A 24244-nucleotide genomic window follows, 5' to 3' on the forward strand; every position below is an offset into this window, starting at 1 on the left:
CCCTTGTTAGTGAACAGGGGAACTGCCCATCATAGGAATTGCTGGAAACCCTGATTCCGATGCACCAATTGGATGCTGTCATTTGCTTCCTTATGCGCATCTTCCGAGTACGTAGCTCTGTCATTACGTGTGAGTGAGTGAAAGGAGCAGACTTGTTTAATAACCAGTTGAATGCAACACAATGTGGTTCTCACGATAAAACAGCGCGTATTCATTGTCGAGTGTTATTCGAAGCACGATTCATGGAAAACGTGTGCGGAACTGTTTGTGCAAGAGTTTGAAACTGGAAGTGTTTTCGCAAAATCTCCAGCAAATTCTGGAAACATTGCTCGAGTGAAGGAAAGCCTGGAACGAAGTCGCTCAACGCCGTTTAACTGTGCAAGTGGGAATTAAGTGATCCTCGTGTCGAAACATTAGCGGAAAGAATCTGCATCTGTATCCTTACAAATTTACTGGTGTGCATGCGTTAAAGCTTCCAGACGAACCTTCTGGTGTTGAGCATGCGGGAGATGCGCGCGCCCACTTGTGACAGCAACCTATACGAATACCTTCCTTGTCTCATAGTTGCCGAAAACCTGTAAGGAAAAGTATTTCACCTATCTTCGTGGACATCCTTCGGAAATCAAAATACATTAGTTATTCTGAGCTGGGTAAGCTATCAATTGGAAACACTCTTCAAGTAAACGAATCGAAGAGATTTGAATGTCACGTTGGGATGAAATGAAATGGCGTATGGCTTTTAGTGCCGGGAGTGTCCGAGGACAAGTTCGGCTCACCAGATGCAGGTCTTATGATGTGACACCCGTAGGCGACCTGCGCGTCGTGATGAGGATGAAATGATGATGAAGACGACACATACACCCAGCCCCCGTGTCAGCGGAATTAACCAATTATGGTTATAATTCCCGACCCAGCCGGGAATCGAACCCGGGACCCCTGTGGCCAAAGGCCAGCACGCTAACCATTTAGCCATGGAGCCGGACCACGTTGGGATACAAAGCTGGAACAGGTAGATCATTTTAAATATTTAGGATGTGTTTTCTCTTAAGATGGTAGTATGGTATTAAGTGGGATTGAATCAAGATGCAGTTACAGGAGTGAAAGCTGGATGGAGTCAGGATTCTTTAGTCATAAGTTAGAAGTTACAGACATGAAAGTAGCGGTACAGACAGGTGAACAATGGTAGGAGGGTACTCGGAAATGAGGAAATAAAGACTAACGAATAACGCATAAACCGGCTTCGTTTGTGAGGGTTATGTGAGGTAAATGGAGGAGGATTCCTAGGATTATAATGTACTCGGTCATGGAAGGTAAGATAAGTAGAGGGAGTCCAAAAAGACGATGGTTTGACTCGGTTTCTAAATATTTAGTTCTTTTTATGGGTTGAGCCGTGTTGCTGTTTTCTGTACATTACATACAGTTTGCCGAAGTTTCGAATACATTGCAGTATTCTTTGTCAAGGCGACTGAAATACCTCTACTCGATCTGAGGTAATCAGTCTCCCAGGCAGCGATCACAGTACCAGAAGTGAAGCTTACACGGCGTGTAGAATTATTTAGTACTCTTTACGGGTTGAGCTTTGTTGCTTTTTATTATTTTTACATTACGTACAGTTTGCCGACGTTTCGAACAGATTGCAGTATTCTTTGTCAAGGCGACTGAAATACCTCTACTCGATCCGAGGTAATCAGTCTCCCAGGCAGCAATCATACTACGAGAGTGGTTACTGACCTCTGTGTTACATATCCTACCCTTTCTGGCTAACGTAATCCCCCTGGCTGTCTCGTGAGAATTCTGGAAATTCTGTGCCACAGCCAGGTAGTGGGACTTGCCCGCGCTGTTGTGTAACTAGAGGTTCGTTCTGCGTGTTCATGTTGTGGTGTGTTTGTCTTAATCTATGTATAATAGGCATCCAAGAACTGCTAATTTTATATCCTACTTCTCAATTCATATTTTTCGGGTGTTTCTTGATTTTGATAGCCTCGCGGAGTAACATTTGACAATACCAAGATCCTAGCGGCTATCCCTTGGAATCTGGAAAGGAGAATCCGTGAGGCTATCGAAATCAAGAAACGCTACAAACAGCCAGAAAGGGTAGGATATATAAGACAGAGGTCAGAAACCACTCTCGTAGTATGATTGCTGCCTGGGAGACTGATTACCTCGGATCGAGTAGGGGTATTTCAGTCGCCTTGACAAAGAATACTGCAATGTATTCGAAACGTCGGCAAACTGTACGTAATGTAAAAAAAAATTAATAATAATAATAAAAAAAAGCAACAAAGCTCAACCCGTAAAGAGTACTAAATAATTCTACACGCCGTGTAAGCTTCACTTCTTCGGTTTCTAAGTAGATATTTAACGAGTACTAAGTGGACCGAGCTCGATAGCTGCAGTCGCTTAAGCGCGGCCAGTATCCAGTATTCGGGAGATAGTAGGTTCGAGCACCACTGTCGACAGCCCTGAAAATGGTTTTCCGTGGTTTCCCATTTTCACACCAAGCAAATGCTGGGGCTGTACCTTAATTAAGGCCACGGCCGCTTCCTTCCCACTCCTAGCCCTTTCCTGTCCCAGTCCTGTTCCATCGTCGCCAAAAGACCTGTCTGTACCGATGCGATATATAGCAACTTGTGAACTACTTTAGTTGCAGCCCTCCTACATACATCTTCAATAGGGTGTTATGGCTTTCAGGGGTCAGTCTGCAAGGCCCTGTGAGTTCACCACACGCCGACATAATCCTCTCTTATTTCGTAACTAGTACTGTGGCCCCACTTAGTACTTTTTCTTTGCTACTTGCTTTACGTCGCACCGACACAGATAGGTCTTATGGCGACGACGGGATAGGAAAGGCCTAGGAGTTGGAAGGAAGCGTCCGTGGCCTTAATTAAGTTACAGCCCCAGCATTTTCTTGGTGTGAAAATGGGAAACCACGGAAAACCATCTTCAGGGCTGCCGACAGTGGGATTCGAACCCGCTTCTGAATTTTCAGACATATCACTTCTTCTTCTTCTTAATCTGTTTACCCTCCAGGATCGGTTTTCCCTCGGACTCAGCGAGGGATCCCACCTCTACCGCCTCAAGGGCAGTGTCCTGGAGTTTCAGACTTTGGGTCGGGGGATACAACTGGGGAGAATGACCAGTACCTCGCCCAGGCGGCCTCACCTGCTATGCTCAACAGGGGCCTTGTGCAGGGATGGGAAGATTGGAAGGGTCAGGCAAGGAAGAGGGAAGGAAGCGGCCGTGGCCTTAAGTTAGGTACCATCCCGGCATTTGCCTGGAGGAGAAGTAGGAAACCACGGAAAACCACTTCTAGGATGACTGAGGTGGGAATCGAACCCACCTCTACTCAGTTGACCTCTCGAGGCTGAGTGGACCCCGTTCCAGCCCTCGTACCACTTTTTCAAATTTCGTGGCAGAGCCGGGAATCGAACCCGGACCTCTGGGGGTGGCAGCTAATCACACACTACACCACAGATGCGAGACATATTACTAAGAATATAAAAAACACTGCACTGAACAAACCCGGCAGGGTTGGTAATTTTAACCATAATTGGTTAATTTCTCAGGCATGGGGGCTGGGTGTATGTGTCGTCCCCATCATCATTTCAACCTCATCACGACGCGCAGGTCGCTTACGGGTGTCAAATCAAAAGACCTGCATCTGGCGAGCCGAACTTGTCTTCGGACACTCCCGGCACTAAAAGCCATACGCCATTTCATTTATATTTGTCGGAAACAGTACCTTATTTTGACTGTTTTGTTCAGCACTAACCCATGCTCAATAATTTCCTGGAATATTTCGCATTTCGTACAAATGTCAACACCATCAGCTCCGTGCAAGTACTGTATCACAACTTCCTGGTGACAGACTATGTGACGCTGGAGGGTGAGAGGGGAATCGCTCGTTCGGCCTTGGCCTTTCGTACTGCCATCTATGCACCCGCGATGAAACTATCAGTGGAGTTAGTTGTCGACATCAACGAGACTAGTGGCGATATTTTGAAATTAAATGTGAATCTAGAACTGACTCCGGCCGCCTCTTAAGGCAACTTGCTGTAGTAGTGACAAAGTAGAGCAGGTTTTCGCAGGAGACCGGGCATGCGCAAACAGGAAATGGGAGTGGTTTGGTGGCGCTGTTGTCGATGCGTAGTGTTCATTTGACGGGCATCCACTTGGGAGTGTAGTTGAAGTGAAGCGTGTCGATTACAGCTCTCTAAAGCAGGTGTTCAAAAAGTGATCAGCGTTCGTGGATTAAAATGAAGGTTGCCCGTGGCAAAAATGTATCACAATGTTATCAAGGATTACATGAAGCCTGTGGTGACAGTACATTACCGTACGGGACTTTAGCACGATGTGTCAAGGCTTTCCTTGCGGGTCGGAATGGGAGTGCGGATTTGTACGGCACAGATCACAGTGACATCGTAACTGGTCTAATTTCCGTACACTATCGATGGACTGTCCGGGAATTATCCGTAGATGTTTTAAAATGAGGAAAATTTCGTCCCGTTGTGTTCCACGTCAACTCACCGACGTACAGAAATGGCACCGGTATGCACTGGCTGGCATCCACCTGAACAGATACCGCAATGAAGGAGATGCATTTCAGCAGCGTATTGCCGCCATTGATGAGACGAGCCTGAATTAAAGCGTCAGTCGAATGAATGGCGTCGCCCAGGTTCGCCACGTCCACTGAAATTTCGACAGGAACCCACTCGAGTGAAGCTTATTCTGATTCTGACATACGATTATAAGAGTGTTATTCTTACACATGCTGCGCCTGACGGACAGTGACTATCATTGCCGATTTCTAGAACGACGTCAGCGTCCGACTGTGCGACACAAACGCCCATGTTAATTGTGAGACGATCGCCCTGTCATGTTGCATGACAATCCATGTTGTCATATCGCAAACAAAGTCAAGCTTTTTTTGCAACGGTGGCATTGGGAGGACTTGGAACACCCTCCGTACTCACCAGACATAAGTCCTTGTGATTTCTGTTTCATAAGTTGAAGGAACCCCTCCAATGCCGCAGACTTCCTGACGGGGCCTCTCTTCCGCCCAGTAGGACGCTCCGTCGCTGTCATCAAAGAGAACACCTTTCCAACGTCCCCAACGGCAACCTGACATTTGGCCAAAGTTAATAGACTTTTCGGGAGACCAAATTGAGGGAATGTAATACAATCGTACTTGTTAGTTCATTAAAAAATTGCTTTCTAGCAATATTGCCTTTTACTTTACTTTCAACTCTCGAATAATAAATTAATGACAACTTTATATTTTATTATTTCTCTCAATATTCCAACACACATTCGAAATATGATGTAGAATACACTTTTCATTAGATGGGAGAAGTTGTTAATCTCTCTTCTTTTCTACGTCCAAGTACAAGTTCATACATCCAACTTTTTCACCGTCTCGGACTAAGTCAGCTGCTACTTTGTACTCGCCGTATTCCATAGTTTCCATTGGTAGCCGGTCGATTTTCATGATCCAGTTTTCCGCATTGTATTTGCCCTGTAAATTAAGAAAATCTTTATTAAATTACATTCTAAACTACATGAAACCATTGTATGTTTCTCGAAATAATTGATTCCGTATTTTAAAAGATGATATTATGTGTTGATCACCACTATTTCCATTGTTTTGGGTGGATAAAATGATATTGACAGAAAGCAGCAGTAGCCTGTTGTCTTATCATCTAACTGTTTCATTTAATTCCTTTAAACATTGAAAGAATTACTTAGCGGAAATGCGCACAAAACATCGTTCAACGCAGAGAAACTTGGCATTGTATCTTATTGGCTTATAAAATATTAAAGTTTTGCTCCTCTTAGCGATGAATCTTGCTAGATACTACACCGAAGTACTTATCTATCATGCGCTGCCCTCTCAGGAATACTGTGGATCTAGATACAATAACAAGACAAGGAAGAAGTCTACAAGATCAGACGTCATCACGTAGTTGCTCTACGGAGCCGGTGTTACTTGCTCAGCTCGGGACGGCTGTTTGTCACGTGACAAGAGAGCAGTGGACAGGCGGGTTGCATACCGTGCCCGTACTATACCTCTGCACCAATGGCCTGCAGTACGTACTACGTCAAGCAATTCACCTACTTCTTCCCCTGATTGCTCGCTAAGCTGCTCTCATTCCTCGAGACCGGGGAGCAAACTGGCTCCGAAGGCATTTCGCTCTCTATTGACGATGCCTGTACAAGATGACTGTCCACATGAACAGATCATATGTTTCAAAGTTAAGTAACATCAATTCCGAAAATAGTTGTACATCACAGTTTACAAATAAATGCCACAATATGTACAGGATGTTTGAATAAAGGTGTCCGATATTGCAACAGGGGTTGGGATTGGTAAAAACGAGAAGAAATGTTCCTGTAAGTATATGTATGTACACAACTACCTGTTGAGATATGCGGCATTGTTCCCGCGTGGAGGAGCGAAATGTTCGGTGGTGCAGGCGTCTTCCCGCGTCGTATGTTCAAGCATCGTATACAGTTGTGCTGGCAGTGCAGTGCTGTACCCAAACCAGGCAAGTGGCCCCGTGCTGTGTGGACGACATAAACAGTTTGACGGGCTATTCCTTGCGAGAAATGGCAAATATCGTCTTTTGCTGTGGATTAGCCAACTGTACTGGACGACACGCCCGTATCATGTACGCTCAACGACATCTACACCGCAACATTCCATCGAAAAAGATTTTCGCTCGGATATTCCAGCGACTTGCAGAAACGGGTTCATTTGCTGCCAGGACAACACATCGCGGTAGACCACGTACCGTTCGAGCACGGGAAATGGAGGAACGGTTGTTGCAACTCGTGGAACATGATACTCAAACAAGTGTACGAAGAATTGCAGCTCTTGAAGGTATCAACTATGCACTTGCGTGGTATGTTCTACATGAGGAGTTACTGTATCCGTACCACGTCCAACGTGTGCAAGCTCTTCGGCCTCTTCATCACCCTGCCAGAGCACAATTCTGTCAATGGCTTCTACGCGAGAGGGCGGAGGATCCACAACTTACAGTCTGCATTTTATTTAGGAATGAGGCAGGATTAATCAGAAATGGCATATTAAATTACCACAATACGCAAGTGTGATCGGAAGCAAATCCCCGAGCTTTCAGGTAGTCGAGATATCAGGAGCGTTTTAGTCTCAATGTGTGGGCAGGAATTGTGGGGGACAAACTAGTAGGGCCTTGCATTTTACCGAACAGATTGACAGCTGCTGTGTATCATCGATTCCTGAACGATGAATTATCCGGACTGTTGGATGACGTTGGGCTTATAGAATGCAACGCAGATGGTTTATGCAGGACGGGGCACGAGCCAATTGTTTACGCATCGTGCGACAATACCTAAACCAAACGCTTCGTGGAAGATGGATTTGTCGACGAGGTCCGGTAGCATGGCCTCCTCGTTCGCCGGACCTCAATCCATTGGATTTCTGGTTATGGGAGCATTTAATGGTATTGGTGTATGCCACACCCATCGATAATATTCAGATGTTATAGGAGCGTGTGACCAATACGTGTGCCCACATCTGCGAGCAGCCAGGCGTGATTGGACGCGTTCGGGATACCTTGAGAAGAAGAGCCGCAGAATGTGTGGTAAACGATGTGGAGCATCTCCTGTAACATAGGGATGGTATCCGCGGACAGACCGGCTGACATCATCACAGCTCCTGGTTGGTGGTGGTGATGGTTGTTTGCACAACGGGTGTTCTGTGCTACTTGTGTCATGTGTTCATTAGAAATAACTAGTAGGATGACGTCCATTGTCTGAAATGTAAATACGAATCACAAATAAAATGGATAAACGGGGGTCATTTTCTCAACGTATGTTTACAGAAACATTTCTTCTCGTTTTGAACATTCCCAATCTCTGTTGCAATATCGGACACTTTTATTTAAACACCCAGTATTCAAATAATGTAGAATTTTACCTATTGCCTTCATTTGTTAAGAAAGAAACCGTATTCTCAGTGTCGACTTATTAAATGTAATAAGACACTTTCCAGTCTGTCAGGCACACAACAGTTTCAAATGCAAATTAAAGCACTATAAGCATACCTGTAAAAATCACACATTATAAACACAGAATGACATGCTTCATTCTTCAAGAACATCCTCAGATTCTATCATATCACTAAAATTATATGCATATATGTACAGTATAGTTTACGTAGTTAGTTTAAACTTGTCAGTGATATGGAGTTCGGCCATAATATAAACCATATGTGAGGAAAAATTGATTGTATGGGAAACGACCAATAGCGTATAATGAAATATATATATTATACTTATCTATACTGGCGAAGAAACGTCTGTGTCACCTCACACTATATACCTTTCATTCCAGCAACACTCTTAATTATCATTTCTTTTCATCTGTCTGGCATTAAACATTGCCCCAGAGGAGTGCGACAGGTTTCAGCAGCCGGCACAATTCGTACCCTCGCCGCTAGATGGGGGCTTCATTCATTCTATTTCTGACTCGGTGAGATGACTGGAAACAGACTGTGGATTTTCATTTTAATTAAGGCAAAAAAAAACATATTTTATTCTTGAAATTTGCTTGTTTTTAAAAAGAAATTTTCAGAGAAGTTTGCAAAATAAAATCATGAAACATTCAACAGAATGCAATCTATTACTTCAAATATGTCAAAGGAGGGGGTTCCATGATTTTTCAGAGGAAAATAACCGATGGCACACTAGACAATAGAAAATAATAGGCACGACCTTCAGTGACACACTAGTCAGAAAAGGCTTGCTTGCCATACCTGCCTTTCCTCCCCGATGAACTTGCCAGTGATCCAAATATGTTCCTTAAGTATCTTCGTATGAGTGGGATTCATTTGATGAATTGTTGTCAATCCTTGAAGAGAGTTTACAGAGTCAGGACACCAACTGAGTGAGCTACACACCTTTGGCCAAGAGTGGAAGGGACTTCTGGTCGTTTTACATCAGCCTGTTGTTGACGATTGTGGAAGGAGATGGCGCCACGCGAGATGTCTCGTTTGAATACTCTGTGCCCCTTTCTACATCTGTAGTGGAGTAGAGTGGTGTGGCGAGGAAGGCGGGAAAGCATGCTAATGTTCCTGTTGTATGCGTACAAGCTTATGTTGACCTAAGAGCGTACACTTCCACTGAACCAGACCCCACACCATGTGCCCCATGGTATGGTTTAAAACAAGCCCACCGCTCCAGGTCTCCTCGACACTAGAGATGGGTAAACCGGGCGAGTTGGCCGTGCGCGTAGAGGCGCGCGGCTGTGAGCTTGCATCCGGGAGATAGTAGGTTCGAATCCCACTATTGGCAGCCCTGAAGATGGTTTTCCGTGGTTTCCCATTTTCACACCAGGCAAATGCTGGGGCTGTACCTTAATTAAGGCCACAGCCGCTCCCTTCCAACTCCTAGGCCTTTCCTATCCCATCGTCGCCATAAGACCTATCTGTGTCGGTGCGACGTAAAGCCCCTAGCAAAAAAAGAGATGGTTAAGAGTAGTTCACTGGAAGGACTGGTATCAGAACTGCTCAGTTCCTGAAATGAATTGCTCTTTGGGAGCAGTTCATTTAGTTCCTACTCGTCTCCTTCAGTAACTACGCTCTCAGAGTCCCAGGCGGCTGGGCTGCCGACAATGGTCCGTGACCAGCACGTGGGTATGTTATACCTGCTGGCGCTTCACACCACAGCAGCCGAATGTACCTTTAATACTTAACTATCATGATTGTTTTTAAGGGCATAGCAATGAGGTCCGGTGATTCCACATTATTAATATTTTACTTATGAAATTTGGGCTATGATTTCGATCCCTCTAATTATCGCATAATGTACGTTTGACTTAGGCCAATTCTTCTTTTTTTTTTTGCTAGTTGCTTTACGTCGCACCGATACAGATAGGTCTCATGGCGACGATGGGTCAGAAAAGGTCTAGGAATGGGAAGGAAGCGGCCGTGGCCTTAATTAAGGTACAGCCCCAGCATTTGCCTGGTGTAAAAATGGGAAACCACGGTAAACCATCTTCAGGGCTGCCGACAGTGGGGCTCGAACCCACAATCTCCCGGATGCGAGCTCACAGCTGCGCGCTGCTAACCGCACGGCCAACTCGCCCGGTAGGCCTATTTTAGCTTTGACTACTTTACATCACGAACACAAACATTTTAAGAAATGTGTCAGTACTTACATTTTAGGCCATTTCTTATGGTTTCCCTACTGGTGTTCCGTATTGCAATCAATCTGCAGAAGTAAATTTACATTTCATTAGAAAGTTCTCTCCGTGCACTCCTGTAGAAGAGTCCCGGGCCAATCTTCTGGTTAGTCTTACTCCAACTCCTATACCCATCACGTCCCGCTCAAATCGCATACAAGGCTCTCATTGGTCGGTTGGGACTACAAGAACTACATCTCCGTAGCTAGTCTCCCGACACCAAAATGTAAAAGATTATGTCGACACTTACATAAATATACGCCAAGTTTTATGGTTTCGCAACTGGTACCACATAATACAATCAATATAAACAAGTAAATTTACATTTCACTAATCACTGGCCATGCTACTGTTCTGATTAGTCTTACTCCTACTCATAGTTCAACCATGTCCCGCTCATATCGCATGCAAGCGTCTCATTGGTCGGTTGGGACTTAAAGAACTACAACTTCCTTGAAGAGTTACTCATCCCGAGGATCAGTTCCTTAGGAGCAGTTCAGTCAGGAACGCCACATCTCTACTCGAGACCAGTCCTGCGTCATGGAGCCGATTTGGCACTGTGTGGTCTGACACATTCACTCGGAGGATCCTGGCGGAACGAAGTGGCAGTAGCAGTGACCTCACGGAGTGTTAAATGCAGCAAATACCTATCCTTCTTGTGATTTCTTCTTCATCATCTTCTTCCCCCCCCCCCTTTTTTTTTTTTGTTCACGTCACACCGACACAGATAGGTATTATGTTGATGTTGAGGTAGAATATCACTGAGAAGGAAGCCACTGTGGCCTTAGTTAAGGTACAGTCCCAGCCAGCATTTGTCTGGTGTGAAAATAGGAATCCACGGGAAATCATCTTCGGGGCTGCCGACAGAGGAGTTCGAATGCACTATCCCCTGAATTCAAGCTCACGGCTACGAGACTCAACCCGCGCAGTCACCTCTCTCGATGATAATGTGTTCATTTGGAACAGGTCCATCACTAATGGGATACAGTATTGAAAGTGCGCTGTTTCCTTTGACAGGAGCAAATTTGTTACTCAAAAGAGGAACGCGCAATTCAGAAGATGGAATGCCGGATAAAGAGCAATAACTTCAGGAAATGACTGGAGTTGTGTAATCTTTGTCTATTGCCGGATGAAAGGAGTACCGGGAAGTGTGGTTGAGTGATATGCAATTTACATATTTTTATTGTAAATTGTTAACTGAATACATTCTATCAGATACCGTAACCCATTACGTAAACAGTGGCGAACCGTGAGAATTTTATGTGGAAGTGAACCGTGGGAATTTTATTTGGGTTAGATGAGCGGAACAAATTATTTAAGGAAATAATAATAATAATAATAATAATAATAATAATAATAATAATAATAATAATAATAATGCAGAACAGCGAGTGGACAGCGCGAAAAGGAGACAGGCTGTCAGTAAAATATTGCAATGACAGTGGACTGCAAACAAGGCTTCTATAAATGTACAAAATGTCGCTAATTGTGGTCTCTAATTGTCGTAAACGTCTATGATGATGATGATGATGATGATGATGATGATGATGATGATGATGATGATGATATCGGTGTGTGGCCTCCAGAGAGGCCTGGTTGAGGTCTTTCGAGTTGACGGGGTATAGGTGATCTGCGTGTGTGTGTATGATGAAATCTAGTGCTGAAGACATCACAAACACCCTGCCCCAGAGCCATAGGAATTAACGAATGAACCCGGGTCCCCTTTCAACCGAAGGCCAGTGTGTTAACTATTTAGCCATGGAGCCGGTCATAATAATAATAATAATAATAATAATAATAATAATAATAATAACCACCATTGATATGTATTTAGGGTTGTCGTCCAGGTGGCAGATTCCCTATAATTTGTTTACCGACACTTTTCTTAAATTATTCTAAGGAAGATGAATATTTGTCAAATATAACCCTTGGTAAATTATTCCAATCCCGAATCCATCTTTCTATATGCGAGCAATTCCACCAATTTTTCCTCTTGAATTCCCAATTCATCATCATATTATGAACTTCCGCAGATAGCGAATGGGCCGTGCGTTTAGTGTCACGTAGCTGTGAGCTTGTATCCTGGAGATAGTGGGTTCCAGCCCAGTGTCGGCAGACCTGAAGGTGGTTTTCCCTGGTTTACCATTTTCACATCAGGAAAATGCTGGGGCTGTACCGTAATTAAGGCCACGGCCGATTCCTTCCCACTCCTAGCCACTTCCTCTCCCATCGTCGCCATAAAACCCGCCTGTGTCAGTGCGACATAAAGCAAATTGTTCATCGAAGCTAACTTCAAACAGAAACAATACGCAACATTTATGTACGAACTTTATGGAAGAGATGGCTTACTACAAGCCTACCAGCCCTTTATTTCCAACTCCCCGGCGGAATACTCGAGACCAACACAAAGGCCAACTGTGGCATTGTATAACAGTTCGAGAAGTTACACAACTCCGAACCACCTGCAGAGAAACTCAAATTTGGACAATCCTCCCCAAACCGGGTATTACGTTTTTATATCTGTTATATTGTTCAATCTACCGAAAACAATTTTGAGTCATAAATTTTTAAAATACCTGAAAAATCATGTGGTAGAAGTATTATATTTTAAAAAAGAAACAAATAATTTTTTAAAATATAATACTGTTACCATATGTTTTCTTCCTCAGATAGATTTTATTGCTAAAGTTCGAATTTTTAGGCAGTAATACGTTAGAATGCAAACTAATTGAAGCGGGTAACAACTGTAGTCTACCCATCACAACTGTTATGTTATGAATGTTGCATAAACTTTAGGGGTACGGAGCAGCAGAACCCCTAGAATTTATGTTATTCTTCCTACATAACGGAGGAACGGGTTAGATGACGCTTCTTAATAACCAAATTAGTTTGCATTCTAACCTGCAGCCAAATCTCGAGTCTATTTATTGAATTAGTTTCAGCAGACTGAGGAACGTGACAGTTATACTTAAACTGAATCGAAAACTGAAAAGAAATGGCTTCAGAGGGGGGATGTCGTAATTGCTAAGAAAACAAAAATCGGATGCAAACTCGTGGTTGACCACTGCAAAACATATGAAGTGCGGTCTCATACCTGCATACTGGAAAACTACGTTGATTCACCCACTATACAGAAATGGCAATATGACGAATCCAAACAATAACGCGGCATTTCACTTCTGATAATTTTCTGCAAAGCCCTCTCATGCTCTTCTATGATACGGTACTGTCTTATTAATATATGCATTGTATCTTAGCAGTGAAGGTACCACAGTGTGTAGAAATACCACTAGTGTGATTGCTGCCTGGGAGACTGGTTACCTTGGATTGAGTAGGAATATTTTAGTCGCCTTGACAAAGAATGCTGCAATAAATTCGAAACGTTGGAAAAATGTACGGCATGTACGGAAAACAACAACACGGTTCAACCCGGAAAAATAAATAAATAAATAAATAAATAAATAAATAAATTTAGTTGTGGTAAGTGATAAATGTTATAGGTTCCATGTCTCAATCATGACTCCACTTAAATCATATGTACCTGGTGATGTATAGGAAGTTGTTGTTATTATTATTATTATTATTATTATTATTATTATTATTATTATTATTATTATTATTATTATTATTATTATTCAATACAAATAATCCCTACTTTACAAAGTATTTTAGGCTTATAGTTGAAACATACAATTATAAATTAATCATGATGACGATTTACAGAAGCAGTTTACGAAAAATGAATGAAAATTAGTAAAGGTTAGTAACAGTATTTCTGTATGAAAATATAGCAAAATGGTTGTGAAAGCTGAATATTACAGCGGTTCAAATGAGAGTCCAAATCAAATCTTGCTATTGTAAACACAGGAAATCACTTATTAAATGATCAACTGTTTGAGTAGACCACGAAAGCAATAATAGTCACATGTCAAACTAATTTTAAAAAGTTCAAAATATGATTTGAAATTTCCATGGCCTGGCATAAATTGGCAACCAAAATTTTGCTTTGAAGTTTCTTATAAACTGTGGGAAAATACGTTCTTCTAGTAGCGGATCCATTTGAAGCAGAAGTCCAAAGGAGGGTCTACTGATCAAGATATGTTCTTTGATTTGTCTTCTTTCATAGCATAAGGGAGAACTGTCATACATGACTTCCAGATTTGATTGAGCAGCGGCTTTTGCTAGTTGATTAGCTCTCTCATTTCCGATAGATCCAGTACGTCCATGAATACAGGAAATGCAGATATGACGGTTTTGGTGAGCTGTAGGAACTATATGAAGTTATTACATTACTCTAGCGCTGTCATCGTCTTAAAGCACAGAGGATGGCATTATTTGACTCCATTAACTTTCAAAGTGCAGCTAACAAAGTGTTAAATATTACAAAACAGTACATCAGGTATTCGAATTACTCATCCTGGTATTGTATAAGTTGAATATTACATTCAGACATAGAAGATTCGAAAATAAATATACTTATGCTCAACGATGCCAAAATATAAATATTATATGCCAGAAAACTGAATCTTAATGAGGCTGTTATGGTTCATGTTTCATTATGGGACAGGTTCTCCACCAATCAGAGTTCAGATTTTCATTATGATACAACTGTTTAACCAATTAGGTAAGGATAGCAAAATCGAACATATCGGACACACATATTAACATCAATGTACCTTCTACTTCTAATATTCCACAACCACACGGAACATTCCCAGAAATTCACTTTTACCCTCAACGGCAGTGTCCTGAAGCGTGAGACTTTGGACCGATGGGGTGAAACTGGAGAGGAGGACCAGTACCTTGTCCAGAAGTCCTCACTTTTTATGCTGAACAGGGGTGTTGTGTGGGGTTGGGAAGATCAGAAGTGATAGTCAAGGAAGAAGGAAGGATGGAAGGAAGGAAGGTAGGAAGGAAGGAAGCGGTCGTAGTCTTAAGTTAGGTACCATCCCGGCATTTGCCTGGAGGAGAAATGGGGAATCACTTTGAGGATGGCTGAGGGGGAAAATTGCGCCCCTCCCCTGTACTCAGTTGATCTCCCGAGGCTAAGCGGACCCCGTTCCAGCCCTCATACCACTTTACAAACTTCGCTGCAGAGCCGGAAATCGAACCCGCGCCTCCGGAGGTGGCAGCTAATCACACTAACCAGTACACGACTGAGGCGGCCCCGACCTATTTGTTACATGTTAAAGAATTAAAATATGTTGGTATGTTGCCTGACGTGCCTTAGAAGTCGTGTTCGCGTGTCAACTAGTGACACGCGTGTTATAGGTTCGTCATCCCTGGTCGATGGGTTCTGATGGGTCGTATCCCTAAAGTTTATGCAATACTCATAAAATAACCGTTGTGTAGGTTAGACTATACTTGTTACCCCCTTCAATGGGCCAAGATATGCATGCAAAAGTACTGCAACAAACCAAAAATTGCAGTAAGCCTATATGGAGCCCTTCTTCTTATTCTGCTTCTCCTTCTTAAGACGCCATCTCCATACGGAGGTTGTTGATCCATTTTAACAATGCAGCATACAATCATTCATCGTAACGTTCGTAGCATTCCTTCCTGGAGACCCGACTTGGGGGATAGAAACTCCAGAAAATAATCTGTCGTCGTTGTACTGAACCATTACTATGTGAATTTATAGGGATACCCTTGAGGAAGTTGAATGTATTGGTTTCTCGTTGCCTTCCGCATCCTAATGCCGTTGACCAAAATTTGGTTCCTCCGCCTTTAATAACGATTTCTTTCCCCCAGGACAACAGATTGCCCTAACCTATACCTGCTCATCCAGTCTCAGGGAGAATGCTGGCACTTGGTACAGAGGATCTCCTTATACTGGAAGGTATTCGGTCTCTGCACAGTTTTCCCGCCCTAAAAATGGCTGACTAATTAAGGGAAAAAATGTGCTCTTAAACAATACAAACTCTGTGGCCTGGGCAACGCAGAACTTCAGGAGAAGAGTCCCCATCTATACCATGGTTTCCATGATTATGATTAAAAAAAACAACAGAATGGCCAACTGTTAGGGCAGCATGACCGAGAAAAATAGTACATTTCCCTTCTAACTGGTGTTATCTATGGATTTATTGTAAAAAAATAAAGATTTAGGACATTTAGCGCAAGCAAAATATGACCCTAAGATCTATAATAACAGATCGTAGTCACAAGATCACATCAATACATGATCAGCACATAATCAAACAACAAATATCTCCTAGAACACACGAATGAGGCACATTTCTTCTTACTAGATCGTTTTTAGATTCTCTTTCCTAAGAAATATCGTTATGATAACAAATTATGTGTTCATGGCTGGTTGTGTAAGTGACTTAATGGTGGGTTCATCACAAAAAATAGACAGTATTATATTAATTGGAGTATTTCGTAGTGTTTCTCATCATTATCTCTTAAAGTAGTATTTTCCGCTTAGCCTCTTTAGAATGTTAAATATTCAGTTGTATGCCACACCACCTCTTCTACCTGGCTGACCCACATTATGATATTGGAAATGTTTTCAACTCGAACCAACTAATGTGAATTTCTAATCATAAAATCCTGCAAATGATGAACATCTGTCACATCAGTTGAGGATGTTGCATATTTTTCGTTGGCATTGTATATATTATTTTTGTCCCTATGGGACCTATTTAGAGAGAAGAGATGAATGTAGAAATATCATTGAGACTCATGGAGTGGCACATCTGCATGATCCTGTAAATGTGCCACTCCAAGGGTAAAATGAAATTGGTGCAAGGCAACGGCTTGGGCGTGACGGAGTGTTACATTTTAAGTCTATGTGAGAATTTTTGCTCAAGATTTCAAAAGTCTGAGAACGAAATGGCATGATGTTAAAAGGCTGTGAACGGAATGGAATGATGTCAGAAGGCAATGAATGAACGGCATGATGTTAGAAGGCTGTGAACAAAATGGCTAAGATGTCAGAAAGTTGTGCTGAATGTCATATTGCGGTAGATTGTCCGAAGAATCTTGCACCTTTTGATGAAATTCGGCAATTCCAGGTTCTTGCAGGCTTTGGAGAACGCTTAACTTCTCCTTTGATCATATCACATACATGTTTAAGTGGCGAGAGATCCGGTGATCTTGCTGGCCAGGGTACTTGTTGTACACCAAGTAGAGCAATTTGCGTAGCAGTAGCTATACGTGGATGTGCATTGTCCGCCTGGAAAATCACACCACCTTCCTGTCGAAGAAATGACAACAACCTGTGCAATGTAGCGGGCACTGGTTGTGTCACCCTGCAGAAACACCAACTGCGACTGCCAGTTGTAACGGATTGCCCAAATACCATAAAGCCTGGGACAGGACCGAGGTGTCGTGAGCGTATGCTCTCTGGAATAGGCAGCTGACCAGATCTACGCCGTACACGTGTACGTCCATCACTTACACATAGACAGTACCTACTCTCGTCACTGAAGACAGCAGAGTGCCGTACCCCTCTCACCAGGTCTACGCCGTACACGTGTACGTCCATCACTTACACACAGACAGAACCTACTCTCGTCACTGAAGACAGCAGAGTGCCGTACCCCTCTCACCAGGTCTACGCCGTACACGTGTACGTCCATCACTTACATACACACAGACAGAACCTACTCTCGTCACTGAAGACAACAGAGTGCCGTACCCCTCTCACCAGGTCTACGCCGTACACGTGTACGTCCATCACTTACGCACAGACAGAACCTACTCTCGTCACTTAAGACAGCAGAGTGCCGTACCCCTCTCACCAGGTCTACGCCGTACACGTGTACGTCCATCACTTATATACAGACAGAACCTACTCTCGTCACTGAAGACAGCTGAGTGCCGTACCCCTATCACCAGGTCTACGCCGTACACGTGTACGTCCATCACTTACACACAGACAGAACCTACTCTCGTCACTGAAGACAGCAGAGAGCCGTACCCCTCTCACCAGGTCTACGCCGTACGCGTGTACGTCCATCACTTACACACAGACAGAACCTACTCTCGTCACTGAAGACAGCAGAGTGCCGTACCCCTCTCACCAGGTCTACGCCGTACGCGTGTACGTCCATCACTTACACACAGGCAGAACCTACTCTCGTCACTGAAGACAACAGAGCGCCATTACATTCTTCAGTCGACTCTTTCACAACACCAGACTAGCCGTGCTTGGCGGTGTCGCAGTGCCAGTGGTAGCCTGGCTAGAGGCACACGTGATCGTAATATTGCTGCAGGCAGACGGCTCCCAATGGTCCTTGGTGAGACAGCAAGTGTAGGTGCAACATGTGACCGGGTTTCGATCCTAGGTATGTTCGTTCGGCCACCACTGTTCGCACAGTGCGTCGATCTTGACGTGCGTCTGTGCAACGCAGACGTCCGGAGCCTGGTCTACGGCTGGGAGAATGTTCCACAGAGCACTGCCGAAAGCAGCGACACACCACCGATACATTTTGCACAGTATGTGCAGCAACCCATCGATATATCTATCCAGTTTCCCGCTGGCCCACAATGCTTTTTTTTTGCTAGTTGTTTTACGTCGCACCGACACAGGTAGGTCTTACGGCGACGATGGGACAGGAAAGGGCTAGGAGTGGGAAGGAAGCGACCGTGGCCTTAATTAAGGTACAGCCCCAGCATTTGCCTGGTGTGAAAATGGGAAACCACGGAAAACCATTTTCAGGGCTGCCGACAGTGGGGTTCGAACCTACTATCTCCCGAATACTGGATACTGGCCGCACTTAAACGACTACAGCTATCGAGCTCGGTGACCCACAATGCGACCCCGTTCAAATGGCTGCAGTTGTTCAATACGAGCAGGTACTCGTCTGTGGGGCATGAATTTAGCCTAGAATGAATGTTTCAAATACCGTTCACCACTAACCTCAGCACAGTTACTGCTTGCCGAGTCAAAACACAGGGCGCATGCACAGGCCACCTGAGTGCCAACTGATCCACCAATATCTGTGACAAATGAATCACTAACACAACTACACCTCAGTGTGCACATGTGCTATTGAACACAGTCCTTGATGATAGTGTATGTTTTAATTTAAGCTTTTCATTTATTTAGATCATTTTACTTATTTATTTAATGTTTTGCTGTATATGGCGGGACTCAGGCTATGAAGCCTGCTATTCTGCCCGACCATACATACACCTACATGAAGAGTTAGATATACACTAAGTAAGTTATCTACAATTTAATATCTTAAGGTATCAATTAAATGTTTGAATTAACCTAATAACCTAGCTATGATCTAATCGTACGTATGTTATGAATAATTATTATTTATTAAACCAGGTTTATCAGAGGATTGTAAAGTGGAGGTGGTTTGACACGCTTCTAATTTCAGCAGGTAGGGAATTCCAAATTCGACTGGCGGCGACTACAAAAGATTTACTGTAGCCAGTTGAGTGGTGAATGGGAATACTTAGTACTGAGGTGGACGATGATCTGGTAGGAATAGTGTACTCGAAGGTGTTAAATAATTAAATAATTTCGTGTGGCTATTTCTAGCCGAGTGCAGTCCTTGTAAGGCAGACCCTCCGGTGAGGGTGGGCGGCACCCGCCATGTGAGGTAACTGCGTGTAATTGTGGTGGAGGATAGTGTTATGTGTGGTGTGTGAGTTGCAGGGATGTTGGGGACAGCACAAACACCCAGACCCCGGGCCATTGGAATTAACCAATGAAGGTTAAAATCCCCAACCCGGCAGGAAATTGAACCCGGGACCCTCTGAACTGAAGGCCAGTACGCTGACCATTCAGCCAACGAGTCGGACACTAGAAGGTGATGCTAAGTAATGGAATTGTGTGGCATGTTTTTCAGGAGTGTTGAGGTTCAGTGTACGACGTAACAGAGAAACAGTGTGTAAATTTCGTCTCTCTCTTAAGCGGAGCCATGAAAGTCTATAAAATGCGGGAGAAATGTGGTTAAACCTTGGTATATCTGAAATAAATCGAACACATGCGGTATGTGCCGTTTGGAGCTTGATGGAAAGTGAAGCGTTCATGTTACTATATACTACGTCACACTAGTCGAATACTGGCCTAACCTATTTTGGATAAGCAGTCTTCTTACGTTTTGGGGGAGTAAATCTCTTGAGTTTCTTAAGGGAATGTAAGGAATAAAACCCTCGCTGACATACACCTATTACATGACCGTTGCAACTAAGGTTTTTTTTTTGTCCATTATCATCCCTAAGATTTTAACTGTGTCTTTGAATTGTAACTGATTGCCTCTTAATGTTACTGAGTGGGTATGAACGTCTGTGAGCCGTGCGTGGGTTTTTTGGTCAGCTAAAAGAATGCACTGCGATTTTTGGGCATTGCTTTTTAGTGCATGGTCATCGGTCCACGTACATATTCTTCCTAGGTCGTCACTCATATTAGTTATTGCAGTCGGTAAGTCACGAGAATGTGCATGTGTATATATTTGTAAGTCGTCTGCGTACACATTATATTGACAATGTTTAATTACTTCTGTTAGTCCTGAAATAAAGATCGAAAATAATAGCTGCACTAGCACTGACCCATATCGTATTCCAGTCTCTATAGATTGCCATGAAAAGAAATTTTCTCCTGTTGAGACACACGGCCGGCGATCGGAGAGATAGGAATGCGTCCAGGATGGTGTGCTTTGTGAGAAGTTAAGAGCACGTAATTTTGCCATCAGTATGTCCGTATCAACGCAGTCGAAGGTCTTACTAAGGTCTAGAGGGGATATAACTTCTCCCTTATCCATAGTTACTCCCATGTCGTTTGTAACTTTAAGCAGTGCAATAGTTGTCCTATGATTGCTTCTAAAACCAAATTGGTATTTGTCAAGAAGTATATTGTTATATAAATATGCGGTTATTTGTCTGTGAACTATTTTCTCCAAAATTTTGGACAGAAATGGTAAAATGCAAATGGATCGAAAGTGTATGGGTTCTACCGGTTTGTTGGTCTTTGGGAGTGGGTGAACAATTGCACATTTCCAAAGGGAATGGAATATGCCGTTTATCAGTAAGGCAACTCTAGAACAACCTCGTCACATCCCGTCGCAGTTGTCTTTATTGAACGTGCAATTTGTCTCACTTCTGCGGGAGTTACGAGTGAAAAATACAATTAGTGTCCTCTATTGTTAATATTGTCATTGTGTCAGTTGTTAATCTTTTGTTGTCTCGTCAATGTAAACGGGACTTGTGGTAAAGTCTTGGTTTAAATCATCCTGTAGTAGTTTAATGTCAGCAGTATTTATTTTATTTCCATCTGTGCCCATTTCTTAAAGGTTTTCCAGATTGTTTTCGAGTTCCGGGTTAGCAAAATGTTATGTGAGTGTCTTATTTTATCATTCCTTACGGTCTGTGTGGTCCTGTTACGTAGGGTCTTGTATAGATCAAAATCGTTTGGTACTTTGCTAGTTTTACCCAGCTCGATAGCTGCAGTCGCTTAAGTGCGGCCAGTATCCAGCACTCGGGAGATAGTTGGTTCGAGCCCCACTGTCGGCAGCCCAAAAGATGGTTTTCCGTGGTTTCCCATTTTCATACTGTGCCCTTTTCAAGGTCATTCGTCTTATGGGTGCAATACTAGGCAAATGCCGGGGCTGTACCTTAACTAAGGCCACGGCCTCTTCCTTCCAATTCCTAGGCCTTTTTCATCCCATCGTCGCCGTAAGACATATCTGTCGGTGCGACGTAAAGCAAATAGCAAACTTTGCTAGTTTTAGATTTTCTGAAAGATTTGTCTCTCTCTGTCATTAAGTCTCGTAGTTTCTGAGTCATCCATGGAGCCACAAGGCGTGTTACAAGAGCTCTGCGTTTTGGTGCGTGTTTATTTAGAAGAGTTAGCAGTTGTTTGTTTAAGAATTCCACTTTATAATCTATATTATCTAAAATATGGACGTTATTGCCAAGGTATTGTTGCAGTATCTTATAATAGGACTTCGTCATTTAAATTTTTTAGCTCTCGGAATGCAATTAATTTAGTTCTGTACTTGGGGAATTTAAGTGAATAAGCTACATAAATTAAGTCGTGATTGGATAGTACGCAAGCAGACATGTGCCTGTGGATCAGTACCCTGTGAGGGTTATTCGTCACAGTTAAGTCCAGTAATGTATGTGACGTGGCTGTGTGATGTGTTGCGTTAAGTGGCAGTATCGTCATGTAACAAGATTTAAATATATTGATTAATTGCTTAGTCTCAGTCATTTTGTCGTTAAGAATGTCAGTATTGAGGTTATCTAGTAATATAACATGCTCATAGCTGGGTAAGGGGTATAGTAGGATGTCATCAAGGTCGTTGATGAATCCAATCTTTGGTGGGCGATACTCTACACTATGTAAGCACTTTTCACCTAGAGCTTCAATTTCTATGAACATGAACTCAGGCCTTGCGCAGTATTCACTAATTGTTTCGTAGGTTATTCTATATGTTATGTCGTTCTCGATATGCATAGCTATTCCGCCGCCGGCTATACCTGTGCGATCATTTCGGATCAAAGTATAATTTTCGAGATGGACGAGGGATTCTGACAACCAAGGTTTCATCCAGGTTTCCCCATTCATCACGTTGTGAGGGTTGACATTAGCAATTGTGTTACGGAGTTCGTGGAAGTCAGGAATTAGACTTTGAACGTTAGCATGTTCTACCTGTAAGGAATTTGGGAAGTTGTTAAAATAATTTAAGGGAAGTTCATCTTACCCTGTCTATTCTTATTGAGTTGTTTGTTTAAGAACTCCACTTTATAATCTATATTATCTAAAATATGGACATTATGCCAAGGTATGCTTGCACCATCTTCTAATAGGGCTTCGTCATTAATATTTTTAGGTCTCAGAATGTAGTTAATTTAGGTCTGTACTTGGGGAATTTAAGTGAATACGCTAAATAAATTAAGTCGTGATTGGATAGTCCGCAAGCAGACTTTTGTGCGTGGGTCAGTACCCTGCCAGGATATTTGCTATGTTGTGAATAGTAAAATACTTACACTCTTAACGGGGCAGGTGTTTTCGACTCCCATGTACTCCTTTGTGAATCTGTCGAACGTGTCAGGAATACTCTTCTTCAGATCGCTACAGGCATGTTCGCTGTTGATTCGGTAAATGGGTGTACCCCAGCCATTGTCACGCTTCTTGTAAAATAACGCAACCAGCTGAAAAAAGAGCAAAATAATTCTAATTCATTACAAAAGCTAAAAGGTATTTCACAGAATATTTATTAGAAATTTTAGATTTATAGCGTGTGGAATGATATTTCTGCCTAATACCATCACATTTATGAAAATATTTACACTGCGGTAGAAGGATGAGTTACATGTTGCTGAAATGTTCTAGAAATCAATAAGTGGTTTGATAGAAGGCGGTTCAAGTTTAAGAAAGGTTATTCTACTGAAAATCAAGTTGTATAATTCCAGCAAGGTATATTAGATATCATCGTTAGATTCAGGAGGTCAAATGGAATATATCGCGATTGACCTGTCTAAGGCATTTAACAGGGTAGATAATGTGATACTATTGGCAAAATGAGTGCAATTGAACTAAACAAAAGAGTGACTGGAAGGAGTGTGTATACTTCTAGAAAATAGAACTCGAAGAATTAGAGTAGGTGAGGCAGTATTATTGGACCTTTATATTTTCTAATTTATATATGATTTATATGAGGAAAGGTCTGTAATCAGAGATAAGGCATTTCGAGGATTATGTTATACTGATTATAGTAATAAGTAAGTTACGAGATTGTGATTAACTGCAAAAAAATCGACAATGTTGTGGGATAGACAGTAGGCAATGGTACAATGATAAACGGGTTTAAAATTCAGGTGTTAGTTTCATTAATAGGAAACGTTCTCTCAGTTTGAATTACTGCGTTAATGGGGTGAAATTTCCATCAGGCGATCACTGTAAGTACTTAGGTGATATTATAAGGGAAGATCCTCATTACAGTATTCTCATAAACGAGATTGTAAATAAAGGGTACAGATCTCTGTACATGGTTATGAGGGTATTTATGAGTTGCCGTAAGGATGTAAAGGAGAGGGCATGTAAGTCTCTGGTAGG

The 24244-nt window shown here is 42.7% G+C and overlaps 1 protein-coding gene across 1 annotated transcript in view; it reads right to left on the bottom strand.

The window, feature by feature from the left end:
• Positions 1-5240: 5240 nt before the first annotated feature.
• LOC136883544 (uncharacterized) overlaps positions 5241-24244 on the bottom strand; it is a 34532-nt gene continuing 15528 nt past the window's right edge. The window contains exons 3-4 of the mRNA XM_067155918.2: positions 23176-23340; positions 5241-5515 (exon numbers count right to left, since the gene is read on the bottom strand). Coding sequence (XP_067012019.1) covers positions 5357-5515; positions 23176-23340 — 324 coding nt within the window. The 3' untranslated portion in view covers positions 5241-5356. The remainder of the gene's footprint in view (positions 5516-23175; positions 23341-24244) is intronic.

This window comes from Anabrus simplex, chromosome 11 (genome assembly GCF_040414725.1).
Source record: "Anabrus simplex isolate iqAnaSimp1 chromosome 11, ASM4041472v1, whole genome shotgun sequence".
NCBI lineage: Eukaryota > Metazoa > Arthropoda > Insecta > Orthoptera > Tettigoniidae > Anabrus > Anabrus simplex.